The sequence below is a fragment of the Hypomesus transpacificus genome, chromosome 23 (assembly GCF_021917145.1).
Source record: "Hypomesus transpacificus isolate Combined female chromosome 23, fHypTra1, whole genome shotgun sequence".
Classification (NCBI taxonomy): domain Eukaryota; kingdom Metazoa; phylum Chordata; class Actinopteri; order Osmeriformes; family Osmeridae; genus Hypomesus; species Hypomesus transpacificus.
In genome coordinates this window covers 13,363,677-13,388,735 of record NC_061082.1, presented here as the reverse complement: position 1 = coordinate 13,388,735, position 25,059 = coordinate 13,363,677, and the positions used below count along the sequence as shown (strand labels likewise).

Genomic DNA, 25,059 nt, shown 5'->3' with positions numbered 1-25,059 from the left:
TGATGACAAATCAGAAATTATATAAGCATCTGGAAAGGCACTATTAAGTAAGGTGTCCATTTTACGATCATTATTATTGTATACATATGACAAAAGGAAAAGTAAATTAACGTTGTTTCTATTTCTAAAATAGAACACATCAAGTTAAAATTAAGTTTTTTTCTATCCCCTGTGAATTCAGATTTCATATTTAGATCTATGAAAATATCACATATATTGATTGGACTCATAACGTATTCAAGTTATGGCCAAAATCTCGAACAGTAAAGAGACAAGCTTTGTCAATAAAAGGTGGATGTATTTTTGTGTAAAATATGAAGACATGACAACTACAGGTATATTTGTTGAAATATATATTCTTTTATTTTAACTTGATGCTATGCTCTACTGTTTTGTAGTGGTTAAACATATAATGCTAGTATTGGTTTAGCAATAGAATTTTAGAGGCATTTGAAAGGTGTAACATCAGTTGTCATTTTCTTTGCACTTACTTACATTTTGGGCAAAATACCATTTTGTGTTCCAAACATTTTCCTTTTCTTATTTATGTAGCACTTATTAATATATGACATGTCACTTGTGTAAAAGTGTAATCTAAAACGGAGTTGTTCAATTTACAAACAATTTTCAAAACTGGTTGAGTGTAGCTCAAATGTACAAATAGATATACATTTATTTTGTAAGTACTACATTTGTTGGCTTTTCAACTATGTAATTTTTATGTGCATTTTCGTACAATTGATTGTCAAAGCATGCTCTTCCAGAGACTATACTTACTGTCCTTTCGAAAATACACTTCCTATGGCATAAGCTTAATTAACATTGTTTTGACAAAAAATGTTTTTTTGTCACAACCAAAAAGTCATGTTTGTCAAAATGGAGAATTGACAGGGAAAAAATAAGAACTTGTCTTGGTTTTCCCCTTCGAAAATTCTAACAAACTAGTATAAGAAATGAGCCATTGTTAGTACTATAGTTCATCATGTCCATAAACATTGTACTCCCTGGCTGTAATTGATCCATCTCCATTGTTGTCACTCTTTTGGAATATGTCAGCCAGTATCTTCTCATAGAAGACCTCATCACGTTGACCATCACCTTTCTCATACTCCATCTTCAAGTATGCTTTGACCTGATATAGAAAGTAGAAAACAATGTCCAAGTGGCAAGTGAGAAGATTTTTCAGCTCCCATAAATCCTACTTGTTAATGATTAAAGATGTTATATGGTACCTCAGCCTTTGTGAGAGTTCTGTCATTATCAACGTCTATCTCTCTAAAGGATTCCATGCTGCGTGGTCCTCTGGACACTGAGTAGAGTTCCACCTCAAAGATCAAAGTAGCATTGGGTGGGACTGGATCTATAAATAAAAAAAACATAAATATTAAAATGTGTATGTCCATTTTGGAACAATGATTAAAGTTCACAGTACTTAAACAAAATAATCTTACAGCATGTGCTATCTGGATATATTCCTGATGTGGGAATATGTTAAGAAATTGATTAAATTTACTTCTACAGCCATTGGACAAGAAATATCTTAAACGTTTCTTTTAATCTCCATTTTCTCACAGCTTGCATTTTACAAATATATATAGTGTAAGGATTAGGGTAGACATGCATCTCCCATGTGGTTAAGGGTTAGGGTTAGTTTTGGTAAATGGAATTTAAAGCTCTAGACATGGCTTTTTTGTGTAGTTTATTTAGACACAGTGAAAGTCAAACAAATGTAAAAAATTAGAGTTGTTAATAAGCTCATTTTACTCACAATGTAAGTAAGCGGTTGGATGCATTTTCAAGAAAAATTGTTATACATGCTCGCACATTTCAGGCCACAACACTAGAAGCTGCGGACTGATTTGTGTGCACTGTACATAGACTGGTGGATTATCTTCAAGATTTGCTGTGAAACAAACAGAAAACCACACAACACGGTAGACAGGAATAACGTTTTTTGAGAACTGCTTCATGAGGTCATTAAAGATCAATTGTAGGCTCAACTCACCTTTGCCTTTTTCTCCAAATGCTAAAGCAGGTGGGACTGTAATTTTACGCTTCTCTCCAGGACACATGTCATTCAATCCAATATCAAGACCTTTGATTACTTGTCCAACACCCAGCACAAACCACTGAGGATGTCCGGCTTTGTCTGAGCGACTGAAAAACAGATTTAAATGTATGATCACTTACAATGTAATTGGGTTTCATCATGTGCATGAATCATAGAACAACTGACTAGTAACCTGTTGCACGCTACGAAAGCATGCTATGAAAAGTGGCAGTCCAAATCCTTACTAACCTAACAAATCAGTTGGAGCAGAATCGGTTTAAAAAGTTCAATTCAAGTTCACACAATCAGACTTATTCAAGACGGGTTTAAGTAATAAAAATTGCGATTGCATGCTATAGTAAGTGGCCTGAGAGGTGGAAAATGGATCAAAGCGATGCTCCGTGGCAAAAAGCAATGGTAAAGAGACAGCGGCCCTGTGTATGGTCACGTGACATGTCCCTGAAAGTACGTTCTCTTTAAAATACCGGGCTTTCCGTAAGAGATGGCTGCCAGCCAAACAGCTATATAATTGTGTATATATAATTAGTTATGTATTTCTATATTTTGTTTTGGCCCTTAAGTGTATGGAGCCAGATACATTTATAGAACAATATAATTATATTATTTGTATATTTGTCTGTATAATTTTGAGACAAATATTCCACTCTGTCCAAATAAAGATTTACACATTTCAGAACCAGCTGGCTACCTCCTCTCTCAATACCCTCCCTGGCCCTTAACTGCACACTCCCAGTGCCCACAAACTTGTGACCAACTCGAGACAAGTTCCCTTCAAAGGGATGTTTTTCAAGTAGCTTTATCTACATTCAAAGGACATCTTTAGTGTGTTTTGGATTATATTTTTGGCACAGGCCCATTGGGATTGGGGCCCAATAGGCCCATAAGAAACTTTTTCTTTTTTAATAGCAAGTGATTGGGTAGATGTGATTTGGGTCACATCTGTCCAATCAGCTGCTGCTTCCTCACTGCTATTGCTAGATGGCATAGTGGCAGAATGGCAGAAAGAAAGTATTAAAGTGGAGCACAGAAACGCAAAATACAAAGGTTAAAAGAACAACGTGACCAAGATAGCCTCACACAAAGAGCAGCCTAGGGGCCCCTGACCACCTTAATCCGCCCCTGAGTGTTGGGGGTAACGTGTTATGTAATATAACGCGTTACATACTATTATTACTTGTGTGAGTAACGAAATTAATAGAACGCGTTACTTATTGACATTGAGTAATATTGCTACAGCTACTTATTTAAGTAACTTACGTTACTTGTCCAAGTTACTGCATGAATTCACCAAATGACTTAAATAACCTTATAAATACAGATTGTTGCCTACACGACACTTCCTGGGCTCAGTAGCCTGACAGTTTGTCTTTGATTCATGATGCAGGCAAACACAACAGCAATCATGGTCGCAGAACGTGTAGCTGGAAGCTAGCGAAAAATCCACTTTAAACCATAAGAGAGATGGCGACCCGTTTCCAATGACAATCGGGGGGGGTCAACTTCTTCTCCAGGGCGTAAAGTAATATTAACGATTACAGGTAAGCACGATATATAAATATATCAAGCCCCCGGACCTGTTGTGTTTACTTCTTTTGGGGGGGGTCCAAGTCTTAATTAGGGGGGTCAAACCCCCCCCCCGTAATTTGCACACTGAGTAAAAGTCATATAATAAGTAATAATATAACTTTGTACAGAAAGTAATAATGTAACTTAATCACACTACTTTTACTGAACAGTAATAAGTAATAACTAATATATAACTTTTTTGAGTAACTTCCCCCAACACTGATCTGGACCAACTATGGCAGGGCTCCAGACTAACTTTTTTTACTAGGAGCACATTAGCCCCTGACTGAAATTTTTTGGAGCGCAAGCAGAAAATTTAGGGGCACACCTTATATTGACCTGCAATGTATTTATTAATGTAACTGGAGAGGGTACAATTCAGTGGCAATTTTAGACCCTTTTTAGGAGTGCTCAAGCACCCCTAAATTTAATCTCAGCACCCCTAAAAATATAAATTTTTAAATATATTGTTTATTAACATTTTATGCTGGTAGTTCATGAAGAAAGGGACATCCTTAGTTTTTTAATTCATTCAATATTTTGCATAATAATACATAAATGTATTAATTGTTATCCAGTGATATTAGGGATTAATATTAGCAAGAGGATTTACGTTTTTGCAAGGCAAATTTCTGGGGAAATTGTGGGGTGAGCTTGCGTCGGTTGCAGATGGGTCCGTTTTCTTACCGTCATTTTTACAACTGATATACAGCAACGCACCATATAAGCTTGAGTTTAAATACATTATTTAATGTGACATTACGTACTGTACATGCAAATCTTAGCTAAATGAATAGTCTGTATGATGCACTTTTCGATCAGTCCTCCGACACCACAACACATACTTGCTGAGTATAACAGCATATCAGCTCAAACACAGGCAGGGATACAGTAGGAACGCTATTGCTAAATAAGTAGCTACTAGGCTCCATAACGCCGGATAAGATTTTACCATGGTTTTCTTTTCTGTACGGTCTTCAGTACTCCCTTTCCTGCCACTTTAACCAGGGAAGAACTACTGTGTGCTTGTGAGTCACTATACAACATTTTTTTCCGGTGTTTACACACTTAAAAACTTTTTTTTTTAAAGATATTTTGGCCGGAGGAGCACTGTGTCAGTGGCAGCAGTGGTGCCCATTTCAGGTTGTAGCCATGGAGATGACAACAAATGCGGTCTTCAGCACTCCCTTTCCAATCACTTTCAGCAGGGAAGACCTACTGAATATCCGACAGTCCACTCCACAAACTTTTTCACCGGTCTTTACACACCCAGAATCCTTTTTAGAGGTTTTGGTCAGAGGGGCAGCAGCTCTCTGTGGAGCTTGGAGGAGACGCAGGCGAGGGAAGCGCGCTGGAGCGCTGGTTAAACTGCGAGAGCGGGGGTTCCGAACACCGCTTCCATCATTACATCTGGCGAATGTCCGCCTTTCTGCCCAACAAAATGGATGAACTGCTGCTCTTAAACAGGATAAATAAGGATTTTTCAAGATCTGCTGCCCTGTGTTTTACTGAAACCTGGCTTGGTGAGTCCACCCCTGACAGCATTCTACACCTGCCGGGCTTCCAACTTCAACGTGCAGACCGTGTAAAGGAGTTAACGGGGAAAATTAGGGGAGGCCGAATCTGCTTCTACATTAACGAAGGTTGGTGCAGAGATGTCACAGTATTAAGGAAAACATGCACTCCACACCTAGAGTCTATTTCCATCAACTGCAGACCGTTTTATTCACCGCAGGAGTTTTCCTCCTTCATTCTGGTCGGTGTCTACATACCACCTCAGGCCTGCGTTAGCGAGGCGCTACTGCAACTGACTGATCAGATAACCAGCATGGAGAGAAAATATCCAGACGCCCTTCTCATTATACTTGGGGATTTTAACAAAGCAAACCTCAGCAACGAACTGCCAAAATTCAGGCAGCAGATTAAGAGCTACTCTGAAAAGCTTAAAAACAGGTTCTCATCCAATGATCCTGCGTCAGTGTGGAGAGGCCAGCAGGACATCACCAACTACAGGAAACTGTCCCCCCACACTGCAGAGAACCCTCAACTAGCAGACGATCTTAATGAGTTTTACTGCAGGTTTGATCACCCCACATCTACACCCCGCTCCAACTCAGACTTCACCCAACAAACTGCACCCCCTGCTATCACCTCCCCTCTCCCTCCTAACTCCCCCCCCGGTGCTGACGGTCTGTGAAGAAGATGTGTGTCAGCTCTTTCAGAAACAGAAGATCAGGAAGGCTCCAGGCCCAGACGGTGTGTCACCCTCCTGTCTGAAAGTCTGTGCTGACCAGCTGGCCCCCATCTTCACACGGATCTTCAACAGATCTCTGGATCTGTGTGAAGTCCCCTCCTGCTTCAAGCGCTCCACCATCATCCCGGTTCCCAAGAAACCCTCCATCACTGGACTAACTGACTACAGGCCTGTCGCCCTGACGTCTGTGGTCATGAAGTCCTTTGAGAGACTGGTGTTGTCCCACCTGAAGGTCATCACTGGCCCCCTGCTGGACCCTCTGCAGTTTGCCTACCGGGCTAATAGGTCAGTAGAAGATGCAGTAAACATGGGACTGCACTACATCCTGCAACATCTCGACTCCCCAGGGACGTATGCAAGGATGCTGTGGAGTTGACTTTAGCTCGGCGTTCAACACCATCATGCCAGAAGTCCTCCTCACCAAACTCACCCAGCTCACTGTGCCCGCCACCACCTGTCAGTGGATTACGAACTTCCTGACAGATAGGAAGCAGCAGGTGAGGCTGGGTGAAATTACATCCAGCACCCGGACAGTCAGCACTGGTGCCCCCCAGGGATGTGTGCTCTCCCCACTGCTCTTTTCTCTGTACACAAATGACTGCACCTCAGGAGACCCGTCTGTTCAGCTCCTGAAATTTGCAGACGACACAACAATCATCGGCCTCATCCGAGATGGAGATGAGTCTGCATACAGGAGGGAAGTTCAACATCTGGCCCTGTGGTGCAGTTGCTACAACCTGGAGTTGAACTCGCTCAAAACTGTAGAGATGATAGTGGACTTTAGGAGGAGCCCCCCATCACTGCCCCCCCCCCCTCACCATACTGAACAGCACTGTGTCTGCTGTGGAATCCTTCAGGTTTCTGGGTTCCACAATCTCCCAGAACCTGAAGTGGGAGCCAAACATCAATACAGTCCTCAAAAAGGCCCAGCAGAGGATGTACTTCCTGCGCCAGCTCAGGAAGTACAACCTGCCTCAGGAGCTGCTGATCCAGTTTTACACTGCAGTCATTGAGTCTGTTCTCTGCTCATCCATTACTGTCTGGTTTGGTTCTGCCACTAAACTAGACAGGAACAGATTACAACGGACAGTCAAGTCTGCAGAAAGGATTATTGGTGCTGACCTGCCCACCATCCAGGACCTGTTCACATCCAAAGCCAGGAAACGGGCAGGGAAAATCATTGCAGACCCCTCACACCCTGGACATAATCTGTTCCAGCTCCTCCCCTCTGGCAGGCGCTACAGAACTATGTACACAAAAAACACCAGACACAGGAACAGTTTTTTCCCCCTTGCCGTCACTCTAGTGAACAGTTGACAGATTATTATATTTTATTATTATATTATAAATTATATTTATTTATTATCCTAAACTGTTGCATGCATATTTTTCAGTTTAAGTACATTGAGAGCAATTAAACCCAGGAAAAATTCCTTGTGTGTGGAAATGTACTTGGCCAATAAAGATGATTCTGATTCTGATAAGAAGGGCTTGTGAAACTGCTCACCAAAAGAATGAAGGGGAACCCACTTGTCTGGCAGATTAAGACATGTTCGTAGGAACTTAATGAAAAATAGCCTAGACTAGACTTTTAGCTACGGTATTTATGCTGAGTAGTCTGGCTGCCAGCCCAACTTCTCCCCGCCCACAAAAAAATGTGGTCGGGAAGTTGGGTCTGGAGGGTCTTGTATTGGGAACAATTACATAAAACCAGGATCTGGACGGACCAATGAAATTGCCAGGGCGGGCTTTATACGATGATGGACAGATGATCAACAGTAAGGTAATCAACAACGTCACGAAAGAGCCCTTGGGTTGAATTCATTTCCAACAAACAACATATTACGTTGCTCTGATTGGTTGTAGGTCTATCCAATTGAGCGAAGAGGCATTTGTTTTACGAGTTCGGTTGAAACACGCCCCATAGTCACAGCCAAACGGAGAGTTTTCAGACTCATATTCTGACTAGAATTATGAGTATGACAACGTTTTGCCGTCCTTCCTACGGGATTCGGTAAAAGTTTAATTTATCAGCTGGCCCCGATGGAGTTGTAATCCTAAACGGAGAACTTGTTCGTATATGCATTGCCCTTTATTGTTTCGCTCAAAAAGGTTGACCGTGTGAACAAGTACTCTCCCTACCCTTAAATTAAATTTACAACACCGGCAAAAATCGTTTGTATTCATTCTTCAAGCATACTTCAAGTCTGCTTGCAGTTTAGTTCTGTTGACAACAACTATGCGGTGCTTAACATACGTCACATACTCTGTTGCTCTGATTGGTTGTAGATCTATCCAATTGAGCGAAGAGGCATTTGTTTTCCAGGCTCGTTTGAAACTAGCCTGTCACAGCCCGAAGTATGCCCGAAGTATGCTTGAAGAATGAATACAAACGATTTTTGCCGGTGTTCTAAAATTAATTTAAGGGTAGGGGGAGTACTTGTTCACACGGTCAACCTTTTTGAGCGAAACAATAAAGGGCAATGCATACACAAACAAGTTCTCCGTTTAGGATTACAACTCCACAAAAGAAAAGGAGAAACCACAATGGCCACTGGGTTTTATAGTGTCCCATCTTCTTCGCGACCATCGGGGCCAGCTGATAAATTAAACTTTTACCGAATCCCGTAGGAAAGACGGCAAAAACATATTTTCCATCGACAAATGCTTTGATTGCGTCTCTCTGTTCCTCTTTCAAAATTAATGCGCTGTCGATGTCTTCTAAAACAGACTTGATGGCAGAATCATAACATCAAAGATCTCCAGCGGTAGCCATGTTTGTTCAAAACGAATTCAACTTAACCTTTGTGTCGTGGGTAATTACGTTACTGTTGATCATCTGTCCATCATCGTATAAAGCCCGCCCTGGCAATTTCATTGGTTCGCCCAGATTCTGGTTTTCTGTAGTTGGTCCCCAATACGAGACCCTCCAGACCCAACTTCCCGACCAAATTTTTTGGGGGGCGGGGAGAAGTTGGGCTGGCAGCCAGGCCAGTTTGAAACACGCCCTGTAGTCAAAGCCCAACGGAGAGTTCTCAGACTCATATTCTGACTAGAATTATGAGTATGACAACGTCAGGCTAGGGCCGGGGTGGGTAATCGGGAGAATTGGGAGAGTTCCCGGTGGACCGCTTCACTTTTGCGCGCTCGCATTACATGTGGAAGTCCCTATCTTGCATCATATCAAACCCATACGTCCTAGATTTGGGCTAAGCCCAGAATGTTTACAAAGTCTGGCTCTGTGCCTGATTAACACTCGGATCTTTAGCAGTCTCAAAAACTGTATCAATATAAAAAATTATACGATCCCTTTATGTAATTATATCCCCCAGAAAAGTTCACTGCAGCCCCAGTTAAAGAAGGCTGCATCCGGCCCTGTTTGGTATACAAAAAAAGTGGCCCCACTCCGGCCCTGGTTTCAAGTAGGCTACAGCCGAACCCTCGTTCTGTTTTGATCAATAGTAATCGAGTTGATAAGCGTGGCTTCTTGTCTGATCAGTACGCAACTGTGAGGTGCGCGAATGGACAGAACGGCAACTAAACTGTCGTTCCGCTGCGAGGACCAGCCCGACATGCACGAATACACCTGTACAAATGGAAATTACATTTCTACTCAAAATGCTGACAAAAGTTAACGAATAACGATTTCCAACGCAGCCTCCATTGGTATTTTTAACCTGGAATGATAATATATAGTGTAGGCATGTCGAAAATATAAGGAAATTGATACACTGATTAGAAAATATATATAAAGTTATATAACTTCTATTGGAGCCGTCATCGCAATTAATCACTCGTACAGTGCATGTCCGCGAATATGTTTAATAGTAGTTTTCAAGTACAGCCGAACCCTCGTTCTGTCTTGATAAATAGTAATCTCATTGATAGAAAGATCGAGTGTGTCTTCTTGTCTGATCAAAACGCAACTGTGATGTGCGCAAACAATAGCTTGCTTCTAAGCAAGCACGCACCCTGCGGAATCCTGACTTCATCAGTTGGCGGTAATTGTGGTACGTTTTGGAGACAGAAAACTGAGTGTGGTTAGTTATTTCTATTCAATTCAACTTGCTCTTTATCTAAAACATATATACATAAAATATATACAAAGTGTACCTAGATGCAGTGTTGGTGAAGTTACTTTGCAAGTGTAACTTTTAAAACAATGCCTACATTCAGCCTGGCAGTAATTGAAACAAACGAAATTTCTATCCCTGAAGTTTGTATAATAAAAATGAATAGTAATAATAGATAAACCTGAATTTCATAATTTGTGTGTCCCATTTCCTGACCACTGGTTAGTTCTAGATTCTATTGATGTACATTTCAGTAGTTTGCATGTATATGTAAAGAGGTGAACCTTGATAATCTTTGAACCGTAATGATTTTAAGCAAAATGATTTCCTCAAGCATAGCCTCCATTTTTCATGAAATGGTAAAAAAATAAAATAAATACATGTCTGCTAATAAGGCGACACGGTAACACAGACAATTTGGTTTTGGATCACCAAAGACCCATTTTGACCCAGGAAAATCCCTGTTCATGTACATTTTATTTCTCCACCAAGTTCTTCAGGCTCTGCATTGCGCTTGGTGCTTGGCCCCGGTGATCACTGCTTGGAGCTATATTTTCCATTAATTTCTATTACCTTTGTCTTTGGAAGCTGAAACTTACATTCACATGGGGCGCCAAAAAAACAATTCTGTTAAAATGTTCTGCCTGGTATTTTGAATATTTAGCTCACTTTCCTCACATTTAGCAACTTTCCTAACATTTGAGATAGAACTTCATGTTAAACAAATATATGTTAATGTTTACAGTATGTTTATTTGTAAAGAATACATGTTACATCTAAATAAATCTAAATGATTTACACTGTTTCCGAGCTGGTTTCACCTACAGTGGATATAAAAAGTCTACACACCCCTGTTAAAATGCCAGGTGTTTGTAATGTAAAAGACTAAGACAAAGATAAATCATGTCAGAACTTTTTGCACTTTTGATGTGACCTATAATGTGACAATTCAATTGAAAAACAAACAGAAATCTTCGAAGGGGGAAAAACAAAAAACTTACAATTACTTGGTTGCATAAGTGTGCCCACCCTCTTATAACTGGGGATGTGGCTGTGTTCAGAATCAACCAATCACATTCAAACTCATTTTAAATAGAAGTCATTACACACCTGCCATCATTTAAAGTGCAGTGTTTCCCACAGATTAGAAATCTAGTTGTGGCGGGGAGGGGGGTGGGGGTTGTCAGACCGGGGGGGGGGGGGGGAGTCGTAATAATTGAGTTGTGTGGGGAGTCGTAATAATTCCTTCGCTAATAATTCGTTACACAGTTAATTTGTTAATAATTTGTTACATTAAATATTAATCCTAAATGATTCACACCTTCACAAAATTAACAACAACTAACATATCATTTCTGCATTATGTATGTAGCCACGCTAGTGCTAAACAACTATTTAACTGGTTGGCTCCAGGACGCCGGGTAAGTAGCTAGCTCTTGAGACTTCTCACCAATAAAACACTGGGGAATCTTCGAGTAAGCTACCTAGCGAAAAGTAGCCTCAACTTTCCTCGACTTTTAGCTACGGCACTAATGCTGAAAGCTCGCTGATATAGCTGTCGGTCTTACTAGAACGGCGTATGTATGCATTGTTGCTAACGTGTGCTGACGTTGTGACTGTGCATATGTGAGAAAGACGCATGAGTGACAGAGAGACGGAGGCAGGGGAAAGGAAATGCAGCTGAACGAATACGCTGCGTGTTTTAACCTAAATAGCGATAAAAAAAATGTTTCACGAAACGCAATGTGTGGCGGGCGGTGTTGATTCTGTGGCGCACCGCCACAAATTAGTCTATGTGTGGGAAACACTCAAGTGACTCTGACTCTGACACTGGGGTATATTTCAAAAATAAAGGTCAGCTGTTCCACTAGAATTTTCCTGGCTGGGTACACACTAAAAGATCTTTAAAATCTTTCAAGATTTTCAAAATGTGAGAGACTACAAACATGAGGACAAAAAAATCCTAGATTTAACCGTTTTGCTCCTATAGTGTGTGGTGTTTGTCCTCGGGGTTCCCCCCACACATCAGGATTTCTGATCGTAAATATTCACCATGTTGAATATTTCGCGATCTGAGCGGCTCGGACGTTCTTCCGAGCAAGTTCGGTCACTCTTAACACACCTCACACCAAGGGAAAATCTGATAAAATAATCTGTAGATAATCGGGACATAACCTAGGATTGTCGGGACATTACCTAGGATTGTCAGAAGGGGGAAATCGAACCAAAACCTGCCCGATTATCTTGTGGTGTGAACCCAGCATTAGTTGCATCTCAGAGCAAAAACCATGGTCTGCAGAGAGCTTCCAAAGGATCAGAGGGATCTCATTGTTGAAAGATAAAAATTATATAAATATAAAAAGGGTTTTATCTTAAAAAGTAAGGCCAGCATTTTCCTCTGAAAAGTCCTGCTTCCTTCAGCTGCGTTTTTAGCGTGCGCATAGGCAACTTATTGTAATATTGTGAAACGTTAACAGCATATCTAAGATTATTTCATAGGAATGACCCTGATTAAAATAACGAGTAGTGTCATGACTCTGAATTGTTAACAGAAATGTTTCCTCTTTCCTTCCAACCAAAATGATAAAGTTCATGATAATGACGTTACGTGGACTAGTTGTTTGGCTATTGATGTTTACGTTTAACACGCAATTTATGCTTTTGCATAAGTAGCCTAATGTCGTTTTCCATTTGGGGGAGCGTGTTTTAGTATGGGGGGGGGGGGGGTGAACAAGTCATCCAATTTGGGGGGAGTTGACTCGTATGCGGGGGGAGTGTTTTCATTTGGGGGATGTACTCATATTAGGGGGGGTGTTTTGCACTTCAGGGCCACCGTACGTTTGCCTGCGCCTCGTCCACATAGCGTGACAAGTTATCCCTTCTAATACAAGGTGTTGCGTGAGAGCGTGAGAAATGGTTGAAATGCGTGAGTCCCACGGCGAATGTGAGAGACTTGACAACCTTGTGGCTATATCCTTTCAACATTATTTTACCGATCCGTGAACGATATGAAACACCGTGAGGGCTTGGAAGTAACAAATGTTACAGGATTTGAAACTTTCGTCTGTAATATTTGATAGTGGTGACATTTCATGTCATGGATAATGTCCATGACATGAACCCATACACAACCGATACCTTACTTAAAAACTAATGATTTAATCTTTCTTGTGTTAAATACCTGCAGTAGAATTGCGATCCGTCTTTTGCAAGGTATCCATCATAGTGTGCGTTTAGAAGTTTTCCCTTTGTGCTTCTCTCTGTGCAGATCTCAGGTTTGAATAAAACCTCTATTTTCACATCACCGTTTGATGTATTAGAAAAAACAAAATGAGCGAGGACATACATTTGTAGACAACACCGTTGAAAAATAAACGATGTCTTCATCATGCTAGTATAGCTGTGTTCGTGGCAATTCAAGGAGGGTCTGGAAAATGTCCTTACTCCCAGAGGCAATGTTTTTTGGATTTTCAAAATAAAAGTTAATCCAACTTGAGCCAAAAGTACATTGAATGAATCTCTTATGGCCGGTGTTATGCCGAAAACCCCCCCTGTCACCACTAGTATACTAGCCTACTACCCTACACGTAAACGCGCACGACCTGTATTCACTAACTTTTAGAGTGGCATGACAAGTGGATAATTACAGTCACATTTTTGTGATACTGTTCTTAAAATGCATTGGGATAACATTCTGGATTTTTTATACGTTTCACAAAACATTAAAAGTATAAGGCCGATTGGACACTTTTCTGATTGGACACGCATAAACATTAGAAGCGTCAGGACAAGCACAAGAAAACTGAGAAAAGGCTGTACTGCGATAAACTCACCAAAAATGCTGGGGACCGTTTGAGAAATTTTCATCCATTCAAGACATAGATCCATACGAGCTGACTGCAGTTAATTGGTTAATTGGAGTGCTGACCCCAATTGAAACCTCAATCCTCATACTTGGATATAGTAAACTATTTTGTTTAAGGTATAAGTGCTTAGACAAGTGAACAATTTAAAAACTGTAAATCCCTTGAAGCCCACGGACATTTCAGCAATGGCTGGGTACAGGATTCCGATCAAAGGACTTTAATGTCAGTACATGCACGAATATATAGATTACACTGACATTTACTTAAAAATACATTTTCTGTTCGTATAGATCACTGATTTGCAGTTTGCACTATTGTAATTGTCAAAATATGACTTTTAATACACCTCAAGTATTAAACCTTACCCATGTGTTTGTTTCCAAGCTGTCAAAGTAAATCACAAGAAAAGAATAAACACATTTCTGAAAAAAAAATTTCATACGTGTTTTTTTGTAAATGCAAGGCTGTTTAACCCTCATCTCTCCTTGGCGGCTGTATAGGCAGCCCATGTAATCCAGTTTGTACTGTCTGACTTGAAAGCAAACGCCGCTCCGATGTACTCAGTTGTGGTCTTCTTTACACCCCTGTGTTGTCGTCGGGGTCAACGATGCATGGGAATACTAGTCAATAGTATCGAATACATTGTAGCAGTTCACAGTGCTGACAGTGCTTAGATTTCAGCCTAAAACAGGTCCCACTGATTCTAATAAATTGTACTTCATCCTAGCCACTTACTGACAAGATTGAAACCTCAACTTTGTAATGCTATGAAAGAAAATGTGTTTTTGTATTGGGAAAAGTCGTTGTGACACTGCGGTGGGTCACAATGACTTGGAAACAGCACGAGAGTGGTGCGACAGACTAGGATTGCTGAGTCACAACAAACCCGAACCGGCACAAGAGTGTAGTAATAGACAACGATCGGTGAGTGTCAACAACTTGGAAACAGCACGAGAGTCACGTAACAGACCAGGGGTGCGTTTTCCGATAACGATGGATCGTAGCTGTTACGAGGGTTCTCTACGATGAAAATAACGATCCATCGTTATTTCTTACGTGCGTTTCCCGAACATGCTCGTAAGGAGAACCATCGTACGTGTCTCTTAAGTTGCACTTAACACGACGCTGTCCATTGTACTGAAATGTGATTCTTCTGACGCAACTTTAAGACTTTAAAATTAAAACGTTAACCAAAATATTTGACAAATTACGGTACACAAAAAAATGTACAAAAAAACTTTACATTTATTATAGGCTACTTATTTGAGTACTTTTCAATGTGATGCTACATGAAGGTAAAGACAATAAGGTGAACGTGCAAACTATGCTGCATCTGAGTTTTACACCGGTGTGAGGACCTTGCAATCAGCGACACAGGATGCTAAATACCAATAGGAGGTCTTGGAAATTAAGTGGGCTCGTCTCCAAATTGAGGTGAGGAAGCTTTTGTTTGAAGAGATGAAGTTCACAAGGCCCTCCATTTCTGTGCCTATTCTTCTGCCCAATCAACAAGGTAGTGTCACATTTAGGTTACCTTATAGCCTAAAGCATACAATGTTTATTTAAATTAAGTAAAGGCTAAATTGTGTATTGTGTCATATATTCAGTGTTGCCTGTCCAATCCTTACATGTTTACCTTATAGATCCATGTGAGGAGCAGGAGCAGGGAGAACAAACTCCCATAAAACAACTATTTCTCAAATTACTTGTGCCTTGGTTTTTAACTCTTCTTGGTACTCCACTTTCCATAGGCATATATATATGAGTCCTATATTTACTACTTGATTGAACTACAAGGTTAAAAACCATGCATATGAATGGTATCACACACGGCATGTCCCAGCTAGCATCCTAAACAATTCAATGTACAAATACAAGCATACAAGCAACTCAATCCAACATATTTACTGTCTTATTTTCTAGTGCTGACTATATCTACAATCTTGCATAGGCCAACAGCTTCCCAAGACCATGTTTGCAATCTCATAATTATCACATATTGGCCACAAATGAGATTGTGACAAATGACAAACACTTAAGTAATGAATACCCCATGTCTTCAACATGGAATCATTGTTTCTGACATGAATAATCAACTCTACTTTAATTGATGGTTGATCAATTATACTCATTATGAATGTAAGATATGTCAGATGACATCATGATGCTCCTGAACCACATAGAAGCAGACCTGCAGAGGCTAACAAGGAGGTCCTTTGCACTGACCCCTGTAACCCAACTACTGGCAGTGTTAAGGTTCTATGCCATTGGCAGTTTTCTGGAGGTTATTGGAGATGGACATGGGCTCGCCAAGGCCTCAGTGTCAAGATCTGTGCAGGCTGTCACAACTGCATTACTTTGCCACATCCCAGACCACATCCAATTTCCCATATCAGAGGGGACAAGTCTGCAGTGCAGGATTTAGGCTATCTTCAATGGCTTTTATGATTTTTGTACGAGTTTTCACTCCCTCCCAGCCCCTTTTCTTATGTAAGGATTGGACAGGCAACACTGAATATATGACACAATACACAATTCAGCCTTTACTTAATTTAAATAAACATTGTATGCTTTAGGCTATAAGGTAACCTAAATGTGACACTACCTTGTTGATTGGGCAGAAGAATAGGCACAGAAATGGAGGGCCTTGTGAACTTCATCTCTTCAAACAAAAGCTTCCTCACCTCAATTTGGAGACGAGCCCACTTAATTTCCAAGACCTCCTATTGGTATTTAGCATCCTGTGTCGCTGATTGCAAGGTCCTAACACCGGTGTAAAACTCAGATGCAGCATAGTTTGCACGTTCACCTTATTGTCTTTACCTTCATGTAGCATCACATTGAAAAGTACTCAAATAAGTAGCCTATAATAAATGTAAAGTTTTCTGTAGCTACAGAAAAGATTTTTTTGTGTACCGTAATTCGTCAAATATTTTGGTTAACGTTTTAATTTTAAAGTCTTCAAGTTGCATCAGAAGAATCACATTTCAGTACAATGGACAGCGTCTTGTTAAGTGCAACTTAAGAGATACGTACGATGGATCTCCTTACGAGCATGTTCGGGAAACGCACGTAAGAAATAACGATGGATCGTTATTTTCATCGTAGAGAACCCTCGTAACAGCTACGATCCATCGTTATCGGGAAACGCACCCCTGGTAGACAACGCAAGGAACACACCGAGACGAGGGGGGAAAAGACGTTCATTCATCCGACTGTAGCGGGGTCTCGTCGTGTTAAAATAGAAATACTTAATTTATCACAAAGTTCGGGGCACCACCCTAATATTGGTTTAGGACATTAAGGAATCCTATATTTAACATGTAATAATCAGTCTCATCTTTAGGAATGAATTCGTTCTAAGTGTAGAGCCAATCGTAACATCAGTGAACACGCACGTCAAAATATCTTTACAATTAATTTATTCAAGTAAGGTAAACAGATCTTATGAACAAGTTAGATTATGGGTTTGATATGAGTTATTGGTTTCAATGAACAGAATGAAATGGACTAACTTAAAGAAAGACAGAAATGGTAAGTCAATGATTACATCCTTACAAATCATAAACAGAGCTCACGCCAATGCCAAGTCGGGGAGGAAAGAGCGTTAGCCATAGTTACGTTTGATCAGGGGTTGATCAATGAGGTTGAGGGCGGTTTGCGCCAAAGGTCCATTTGAAGAATCGGAAGTGAAAGCGCGGCTGCGCTGCCGTGTCATGTGGCTGAGTCTGCGGGATCTCAGTCAAGTCGCAATGATAATTGCGTTTTTGGTTCTTTTGAAACGTCCAGATAGTGTCGCGATCACTATAAAGTTGAATCTCAGGAGAAGCTTGGGGACGTCCTTTGGAACGCCAATCCCGATGGCGTTCATGCCATGGTTGGTTTCGCTGGAGACAGAGATTGATGGTCATCTCAGATATTACAGTTCAGAGTTCGAGGGAGGACCTGTCTGGGGTCAGACGTTGATTGGGGGAAGCTGGGTTGTCAACTCCCCCCTCCTTCCTTCACACCTACCAAAGGTGTGATCTGGTCTCTGGCTGGTTCAAAAGATCATTCAAATAGTGTTCTGGACATCTTGGTACAGTTACAAAATGTAGTGTGTGAATGATTGTTTTATTATGAGAGCTTTGTGTAGATACCAAGAATGACATGGTTATCTTTCAGGAAGAAGGAGTAGTTACTAGAATCAGGATTTCAGTGAACTCAACATTAAAACAAAGTAACAAACATGACACAAATATCCCTTTCATAATTCTCCACCTTATACTCTCGTGGTAAAGGTGAAGTCTGAAGAACTTTCCTCAAAAGTTCTGATTAAGGTATGTTCTTTGTTCAACTGCCGCCAAAACGGATGCAAATGGTGGCTGGAGACGTGTTGTCTCAAGCAGGCGCTTTGAAGCTTGCAAGCAAGCAGGAGGGCTGAGATGGGGAGGTCCCCCCCCAATTCTATGGTTCCTTTGCATCGGCGTTTGGTGGTTAATCAGCATACTGAGGGTGTCACAAGGGCTGATTAGGTTTGTCAAGGTGTGGCAAGATGTTGGCTCTGTGTGGTCTTGCTGACCTCACTACACGACCGAGATGAGGAAGTTTATTGCTCTAACTGAAATTAAGGCATTCTCTCTCAAACAAAGTTATTTTCTCTCACTTCATCGACTAGTGTCTTTTTATGTATCTCATGACTGTTGCCATCTCACTCAGCCTCATCTGTCTCCCTCTGTCTCTCTCCCTCCCTACAGCATATTGTGTTTGACTATGACATCAACTACACTGGTTCTGGCGACTTGGGGGTGGCCCTGAAGGATCCCTGTGACCTGGATCAAGTGATAACCCCTGACGTCCAGCGAATGTTCCTCCCTCTTGAGTCTCACGAGAGTGGTGTGATAGACTAGGATCGGTGAGTCTCAGCAACTTGGATACCGCACGAGAGTGGCGTGATAGACTAGGATTGGTGAGTCACAACGAGCTCGAAGCGGCACGAGAGTGGCTCAACAGACTAGGTACGGTGAGTCTCAACAACTTGGATACAGCACGAGAGTGGTGTAATAGACTAAGATCGGTGAGTCTCAAGTTGGAAACAGCATGAGAGTCACGCAACAGACCAGGTAGACAACGCAAGGAACACACTGAGACGAGGGGGGAAAGACGTTCATTCATCCGACCGAAATGAGGATGTTTATTGATTGAACCAAAGCGATTCTCTCTCAAACGAAGTGATTCTCTCTCACTTCATCGACTAGTGTCTTTCTATGTATCTCATTACTGTTGCCATCTTTCTCAGCCTCCTCTGACTGCTGCATTCAGTCCGAACACGTAAAATAAAATAAAAAATAGAGACAAGGTCCGACTCGCAAATATGTATATAGTAGTCACAATCCAACACTCCTCTTCCCCTGAATACTGAGGCCTTCAAATCGGGACCCCAAATCCCCCCCCGTTTACCGTCTAGTTCAGGGGTTCCCAAACTTATTTTGCTCGAGACCCAAAATAAAAATATGGTGTCTCCCTGGGACCCAAACATAAAAATACTACATAAATTGCCATAACATCTATATTTTGATAGGAACTTTTTGCAATTTGTGGTGAAAAGTATTTTTCATAGGTGAGTGAGTGTTCTACTATTTGTAATACAAATATAACTTGATGATAAGTTAGTTTTTAACAGTGGTAATATCAACTACATTGTCTTCAATTTAATAATTCAACAGTTCAAAAACAGCCTATTGTACTGATCGGATTAACACATATCTCTATGATCTACTTGAAATGGCTACTATTATTAAGCAATAGTTGATGTATGCACACAAACTAAGTTCGGTTTTCTTCAACCGAAAGTAAAAAGTTGAAGAAAATGCACGACATGCAATGTCCTTCCTTCGTAGGACACACAGAGTATTTTCTGTTATGTAGTATCAGCTCATTTGAGCAGACTTGCGCGCTTAGACGCAAGAAAATACTTGGTTTCTAATTCTAAGTGCAATGACGCCGTTTGGTCTGTATTCTTTAATTAATTCCCATGCATTTTATCTGCAGAACATACGTGAGTCGTGTGAAACGGCCTTTAACCTATATTACTGTAACATAACACACACGTTAATGACTCTTCCGCTGTCAAAACAAATTTGAATAAATGCACTTTGTGGCTAATTCACATTAGGCACAACAGGGGCGGAATGTCGCGTGGCATTGGCTGTCACCACTACATGTTAAGTTAGCTAGTAGCAACATTAGCTAGCTAGCTAGCAACATACATTTTAGTCACAAAATAACCATTGGCATTGCAACTAACAGACACACAAAACACTGAGGCCTCTCCTCTGCATTTCGAATGGCTTTGGTGAAGCCAACGTTTATAAACTCTTCCTTAGTTGTAACTTTGTTTCGACATCTTGCATGCCAAGGGAATCACAGAAGACACTGTCAATGTTACCTCAGCCAAGACTCCACAAAAGAGCAGGTAAACTCGGGACCAGGATCGTGAGCAGAAAGGGGGAAGGGTAAACCGCCTTGCACGCAGCATCTGTGCTGACTGTAGCAAAAAGAACCCTCACCTGCTATTTTAATTAGAAAAATTATGTCACATATCATATAATTGTTATGCATTTTTTCTTTACCATTTGGCGACCCAATAAAATCGTGTATGCGACCCATTTTGGGTCGCGACCCTAACTTTGGGAAACCGTGGTCTAGTTGGTTTGTTCCATTCTGTTTGTTGTGCACGCCCACTCCTTGGATTGAGTTGCCCACTTATCCCTACACACCTGTGTCTGGTTACCCATCAAGCTGGTCTGTATATATACCCCTGATTCCCTTGTGTTCCTTGCGAAGTCTTGTGTAGTTTACCGTCACATTCTGAGCGTCTATCTTGTTACCCGTTTGGCCTCTTTTTGACAATCCTTGTTTGTTCCAGACCTCGTTCCCTCCTGCCTGATCCTTGTCGGTACCTTCGCTTCTCTACCTGCTTCTGGATTTTGACCTCCTGCTTGAATACTGGATACGACTAGCCTACTCCCTCTTGTACCTTTGCTAAATAAATCTGCGCTCTGCGCTTGGGTCTACTCCTGTCTCCTGTGATGCGTTACAATAGTGTATCACTCTATATTTGTAATCATTTCTTGAAACACAGAGACAGTTCGTAACTTTGCTTCTTCTCTTCAACTAGAAAAGGCATTTCCTGCTGAAAATGCGTTGGAATGCTGAAATCAGATTTTTTTTTTTTAATGGCTGAAAATACAGAAATGAGAAAATACCTGCAAGCTGAAATTAATTTAAAAAATGTGTGACTCACTCTAAAGAGGCAGTGTGTGGCAGGAGTTCAGAAAAGTCTGTTTTTATGAAATTTCCAAATGGCCGACGCCCAAAATGGTGGACACGGGACAATGTGATATATTTCGACTTGGTATGCCACGTAGAATCAGAAGAGACCAATCTTGTGATTTTTGACAAATCTGTTCAGAAGTTATGATGCAAGAAATCCGATGCACTGGCTAGATGTAGATTCACTGTATCTACAAAGCACAATAAATCGGACTCTTCATGAGTATAAATCCCCTGAGAATGAAACATTATCGTGGCCATTATGATTATACTGCTCGACAGCTACTGTCGCATACCTGGCTTCACTAAACAGATAAACCAGTATAATGACATACTGAAGCCCTCTGTGACATGCTTGCGTGTAAAAAGGGCTATACAAAAAAATTTGATTTGATTTGATGAGATGCCTGAGACTTTGGCTGGATGACGTCATAGAGTGCGTTGAACTCGTCTTGATCCAGGGAATCCAACGATACCTCATTTTGGAAAATGCGGCATATGGTTCAAAAGAAACGTTTTTAAACACACCTTCAACTTTGACCCATTTGTGGCGCTAGATGGTTGGAATGGGAAACATGAAACTTGGTGAAATTGATGAGGGGACTGGTCCCAAAGAGTGTGCCAAATTTCACAACTTCTGACAATTCGGTTCTAGGGGCTGCCATAGACACCCATGGCAGAAGAAGATGTAATAATAATAATAAATATAGCTGCAAGCAGCAATGGAGGGGCCAAGCAGTCCAGAGCAGGACATGGCCTCCATAGCACTTTTGCAACAATTAAGTCACAGCAACCTGTTGCACTCATGCAACACACCAAGTTTGGTTGAAATGTCTGTTTGGGTTCAAGAGTACTGAGTGTTCAAAGTTTTTTTTTCTGTTATAACACCACAGGCCTCCTCTGCTCCTCGTGGGAACGATGGAACCCAAGTTTGGTGACAATCGCAAAAATGGTTGCTGAGTTACGCTCTCACGTATCTTTTGCGGCTTTGCCGCCGCCTTTAATTAACAAACTGTTTTGAAAATAGAAAATCCATCCAACATCTGTGTGAAGATCGTCTGAAAATCATCTGTTCCAAATTTGGTAAACCTTGGACAAAAATTGAGGCTTGCAAAAGGTTTTTACCCTTTTCCATGAAATCCAAAATGGCGGCCGCATCAATTCGGTTATTATGAAAAGTTTTCAATGGTCAGGCTTGATATCTCGCATCACATCAAGAGACAAAGAAATTACTTTATTAAGGTAAACACTTTAACAAATATTAGCCAAAACACGTTTATGCTTCCGGCCACGCCCCCTTTTACTTACATGACACGATTTTTGGAGAACATACTCAAAATAAGGTTCTGAGTAGGCATACCAAATTTGGTGTCACTGCCTCAAAGAACTGCAGAGATATTACTTCATTTCCTGTTTGGTGACTTTCCTGATGAATTTGGTTGGCTGTACTGGACAAACGGTTGTGAGGATCAAAATTATTTTCAATAACTTTTGTGAGCCTTTGTGAGTTTTTGATAAAACCGGAAATAGCGGAAAATTTATACATTTGGAATTTAATGCCACGGTGTGCATTGAACTCGGCTTGATCCAGGGAATCCAATGGTACCTCATTTTTGAAAATGCGTCATACTGTTCAAAAGTTGCGTGTGTAAACACAACTCCAACTTTGACCCGTTGGTGGCGCTAGAGTGCCAAAGTATGGGACATGAAACTTTGTGAATTGGACCAGGGGACTGTCCCCAATGAGTGTGCCAAATTTCAAAACTTTCGACAAAGTGCTTATGGGGGCTGCCATAGACACCCATGGCGAAAGAATAATAATAAATATAACTGCAAGCAGTAATGGCGGATTCCTCCAAACATTGCGAACCATTGAAAAAAGTTTATTCTTGACCAATTGTAACTGTATAGAAAAATCAATGCTGCAGACTTACCAAGGGGATACCAAATCTGACCAATTCCAAATATAGCTGCAAGCAGCAATGAGGTGGCCAAGCAGTCAAATGAACCAGAAAACATTTTAGACATCCTCAGAAGAGGGTAACAAGTACACCCAGCAAGTTTGGTGTGAATCCATCAAAGATTTGCTGAGATACAACCCAACTTCCTGTTTGCTGGCTTAACGGCACATTTTGATTGCCTGTACCGGAAAAACGGTTTCGAAAATCAGAAAACCACATGTTAGCTTTTGTGACGCTTGGTCTGAAGAGAATCTCTGCTAAATTTGGTAAAGATTGGACAACATGTGTAGGAGGAGTAGAGAAAAAAAGTTTTTCAATGAATTCAAAATGGCGGCCGCATCAATTCGGCTATTATCACAAATTATGAGTCACACACGGGATGTCCCAAGATATCATGAGACAAAGGAATCACTCAATAAAGGAAAACAAATCAATAGTTATTGGCCAAAACACATTTTTGCTTCCTGCGGCCACGCCCAGTGATCACATGACACCAAATTTTGTAGATATTCTCAGAAGAGGGTTCCAAGTCATCATACCAACTTTGGTGTTGATATCTCAAAGATTTGCTGAGATATGACTTCACTTCCTGTTTGGCTGCTTTTCTGCTGAATTTGATTGACTGTAACGGACAAACGGTTGTGAGGATCAAAATTCTAATCAATAACTTTTGTGAGGCTTGTTCTGAAGATCATCTCTGGTCATTTTGAAGAAGATTTAACAAAAATTGTAGGAGGAGTAGGCTTTCAAAGGTTTTTCATAAAACCGGAAATTGCGGAAAATCTATATAACCGGAAATTGACGCCATGGTGTGCGTTGAACTCGTCTTGATCCAGGGAATCCAATGGTACCTCATTTTTGATAATCGGTCATACTGTTTAAAAGTTGCGTTTGTAAAGACAAGTCCAACTTTGACCCATTGGTGGCGCTAGAGTGGTCTAATGGGAGACATGAAACTTGGTAAGTCGGACCAAGGGACTGTCCTTAATGAGTGTGCAAAATTTCTCAAAAAGTTATCGAAGGGTTCTAGGGGCTGCCATTGACTTCCATGGTACAAGAATAAAAAAAAATATAGCTGCAAGCAGCAATGGAGGGGCCAAGCAGTCCAGAGCAGGACATGGCCTCCATAGCACTGGCGCAACAATTAAGTCACAACAACCTGTTGCACTCATGCAACACACCACGTTTGGTTGAAATATCTGTTTGCGTTCCAAAGTAGTGAGTGTTCAAAGTGTTTTTTTCTGGTATAACACCACAGGCCTCCTCTGCTCCTCGTGGGAACAATGGAACCCAAGTTTGGTGACAATCGCACAAATGGTTGCTGAGTTACGCTCTCACGTGTCTTTTGCGGCTTCGCCGCCGCCTTTGATCGTCTCTACCGAACAAACGGTTTTGAAAATGGAAAATCCATCCCAACACCTTTGTGAAACTTGGTCTGAAGATCATCTGTGCCAAATTTAGTAAACATTGGACACAATTTGGGGCGTGTAAAAGGTTTTTACACTTTTCCATTAAATCCAAAATGGCGGCCGCGTCAATTCGGTTGTTATGAAATATTATCGATGGTCAAGTTTGATATCTCACAAGACATCAACCGACAAAGAAATTACTTTATTAAGGTAAACACTTCAACAGTTATTAGCCAAAACACGTTTATGCTTCCGGCCACGCCCCATTTTAATCACATGACACCATTTTTGGAGGACATACTCAGAATAAGGTTCCGAGTAGGCATATCAAATTTGGTGTCACTGCCTCAAAGAACTGCTGAGATAAGACTTCATTTCCTGTTTGGTGTCTATTCTGCTGATTTTGATTGGCTCTCACGGACACACGGTTGTGGGGATCAAAATGCTCTACCATAACTTTTGTGCGGCTTGGTCTGAAGAGCATATCTGGTAATTTTGAAGAAGATTTGACAAAAATTGTAGGAGGAGTAGGCTTTCAGAGGTTT

The 25,059-nt window shown here is 41.0% G+C and overlaps 2 protein-coding genes across 9 annotated transcripts in view; one reads left to right on the top strand and one right to left on the bottom strand.

The window, feature by feature from the left end:
* Positions 1-20,881, top strand: part of stat4 (signal transducer and activator of transcription 4) — a 114,954-nt gene extending 94,073 nt beyond the window's left edge. Inside the window, exons 24-25 of one of the 8 annotated variants that reach the window (XM_047046730.1) lie at positions 18,567-18,724; positions 20,738-20,881. In XM_047046730.1, coding sequence (XP_046902686.1) covers positions 18,567-18,719 — 153 coding nt within the window. In that variant the 3' untranslated portion in view covers positions 18,720-18,724; positions 20,738-20,881. Of the gene's footprint in view, positions 1-18,566; positions 19,388-20,737 lie in introns of those variants that run through there. The other 7 variants (XM_047046741.1, XM_047046731.1, XM_047046729.1 and 4 more) reach the window with 7 other exon arrangements.
* On the bottom strand, positions 341-13,406 carry fkbp7 (FKBP prolyl isomerase 7). Its single transcript, XM_047046742.1, has 4 exons — positions 13,146-13,406; positions 2,006-2,157; positions 1,233-1,360; positions 341-1,132 (listed from the first exon to the last, which is right to left on the bottom strand). The coding sequence occupies exons 1-4, from the start codon at positions 13,352-13,354 to the stop codon at positions 971-973; spliced, it is 651 nt and encodes a 216-aa protein (XP_046902698.1). The 5' UTR covers positions 13,355-13,406; the 3' UTR covers positions 341-970.
* Positions 20,882-25,059: the final 4,178 nt, after the last annotated feature.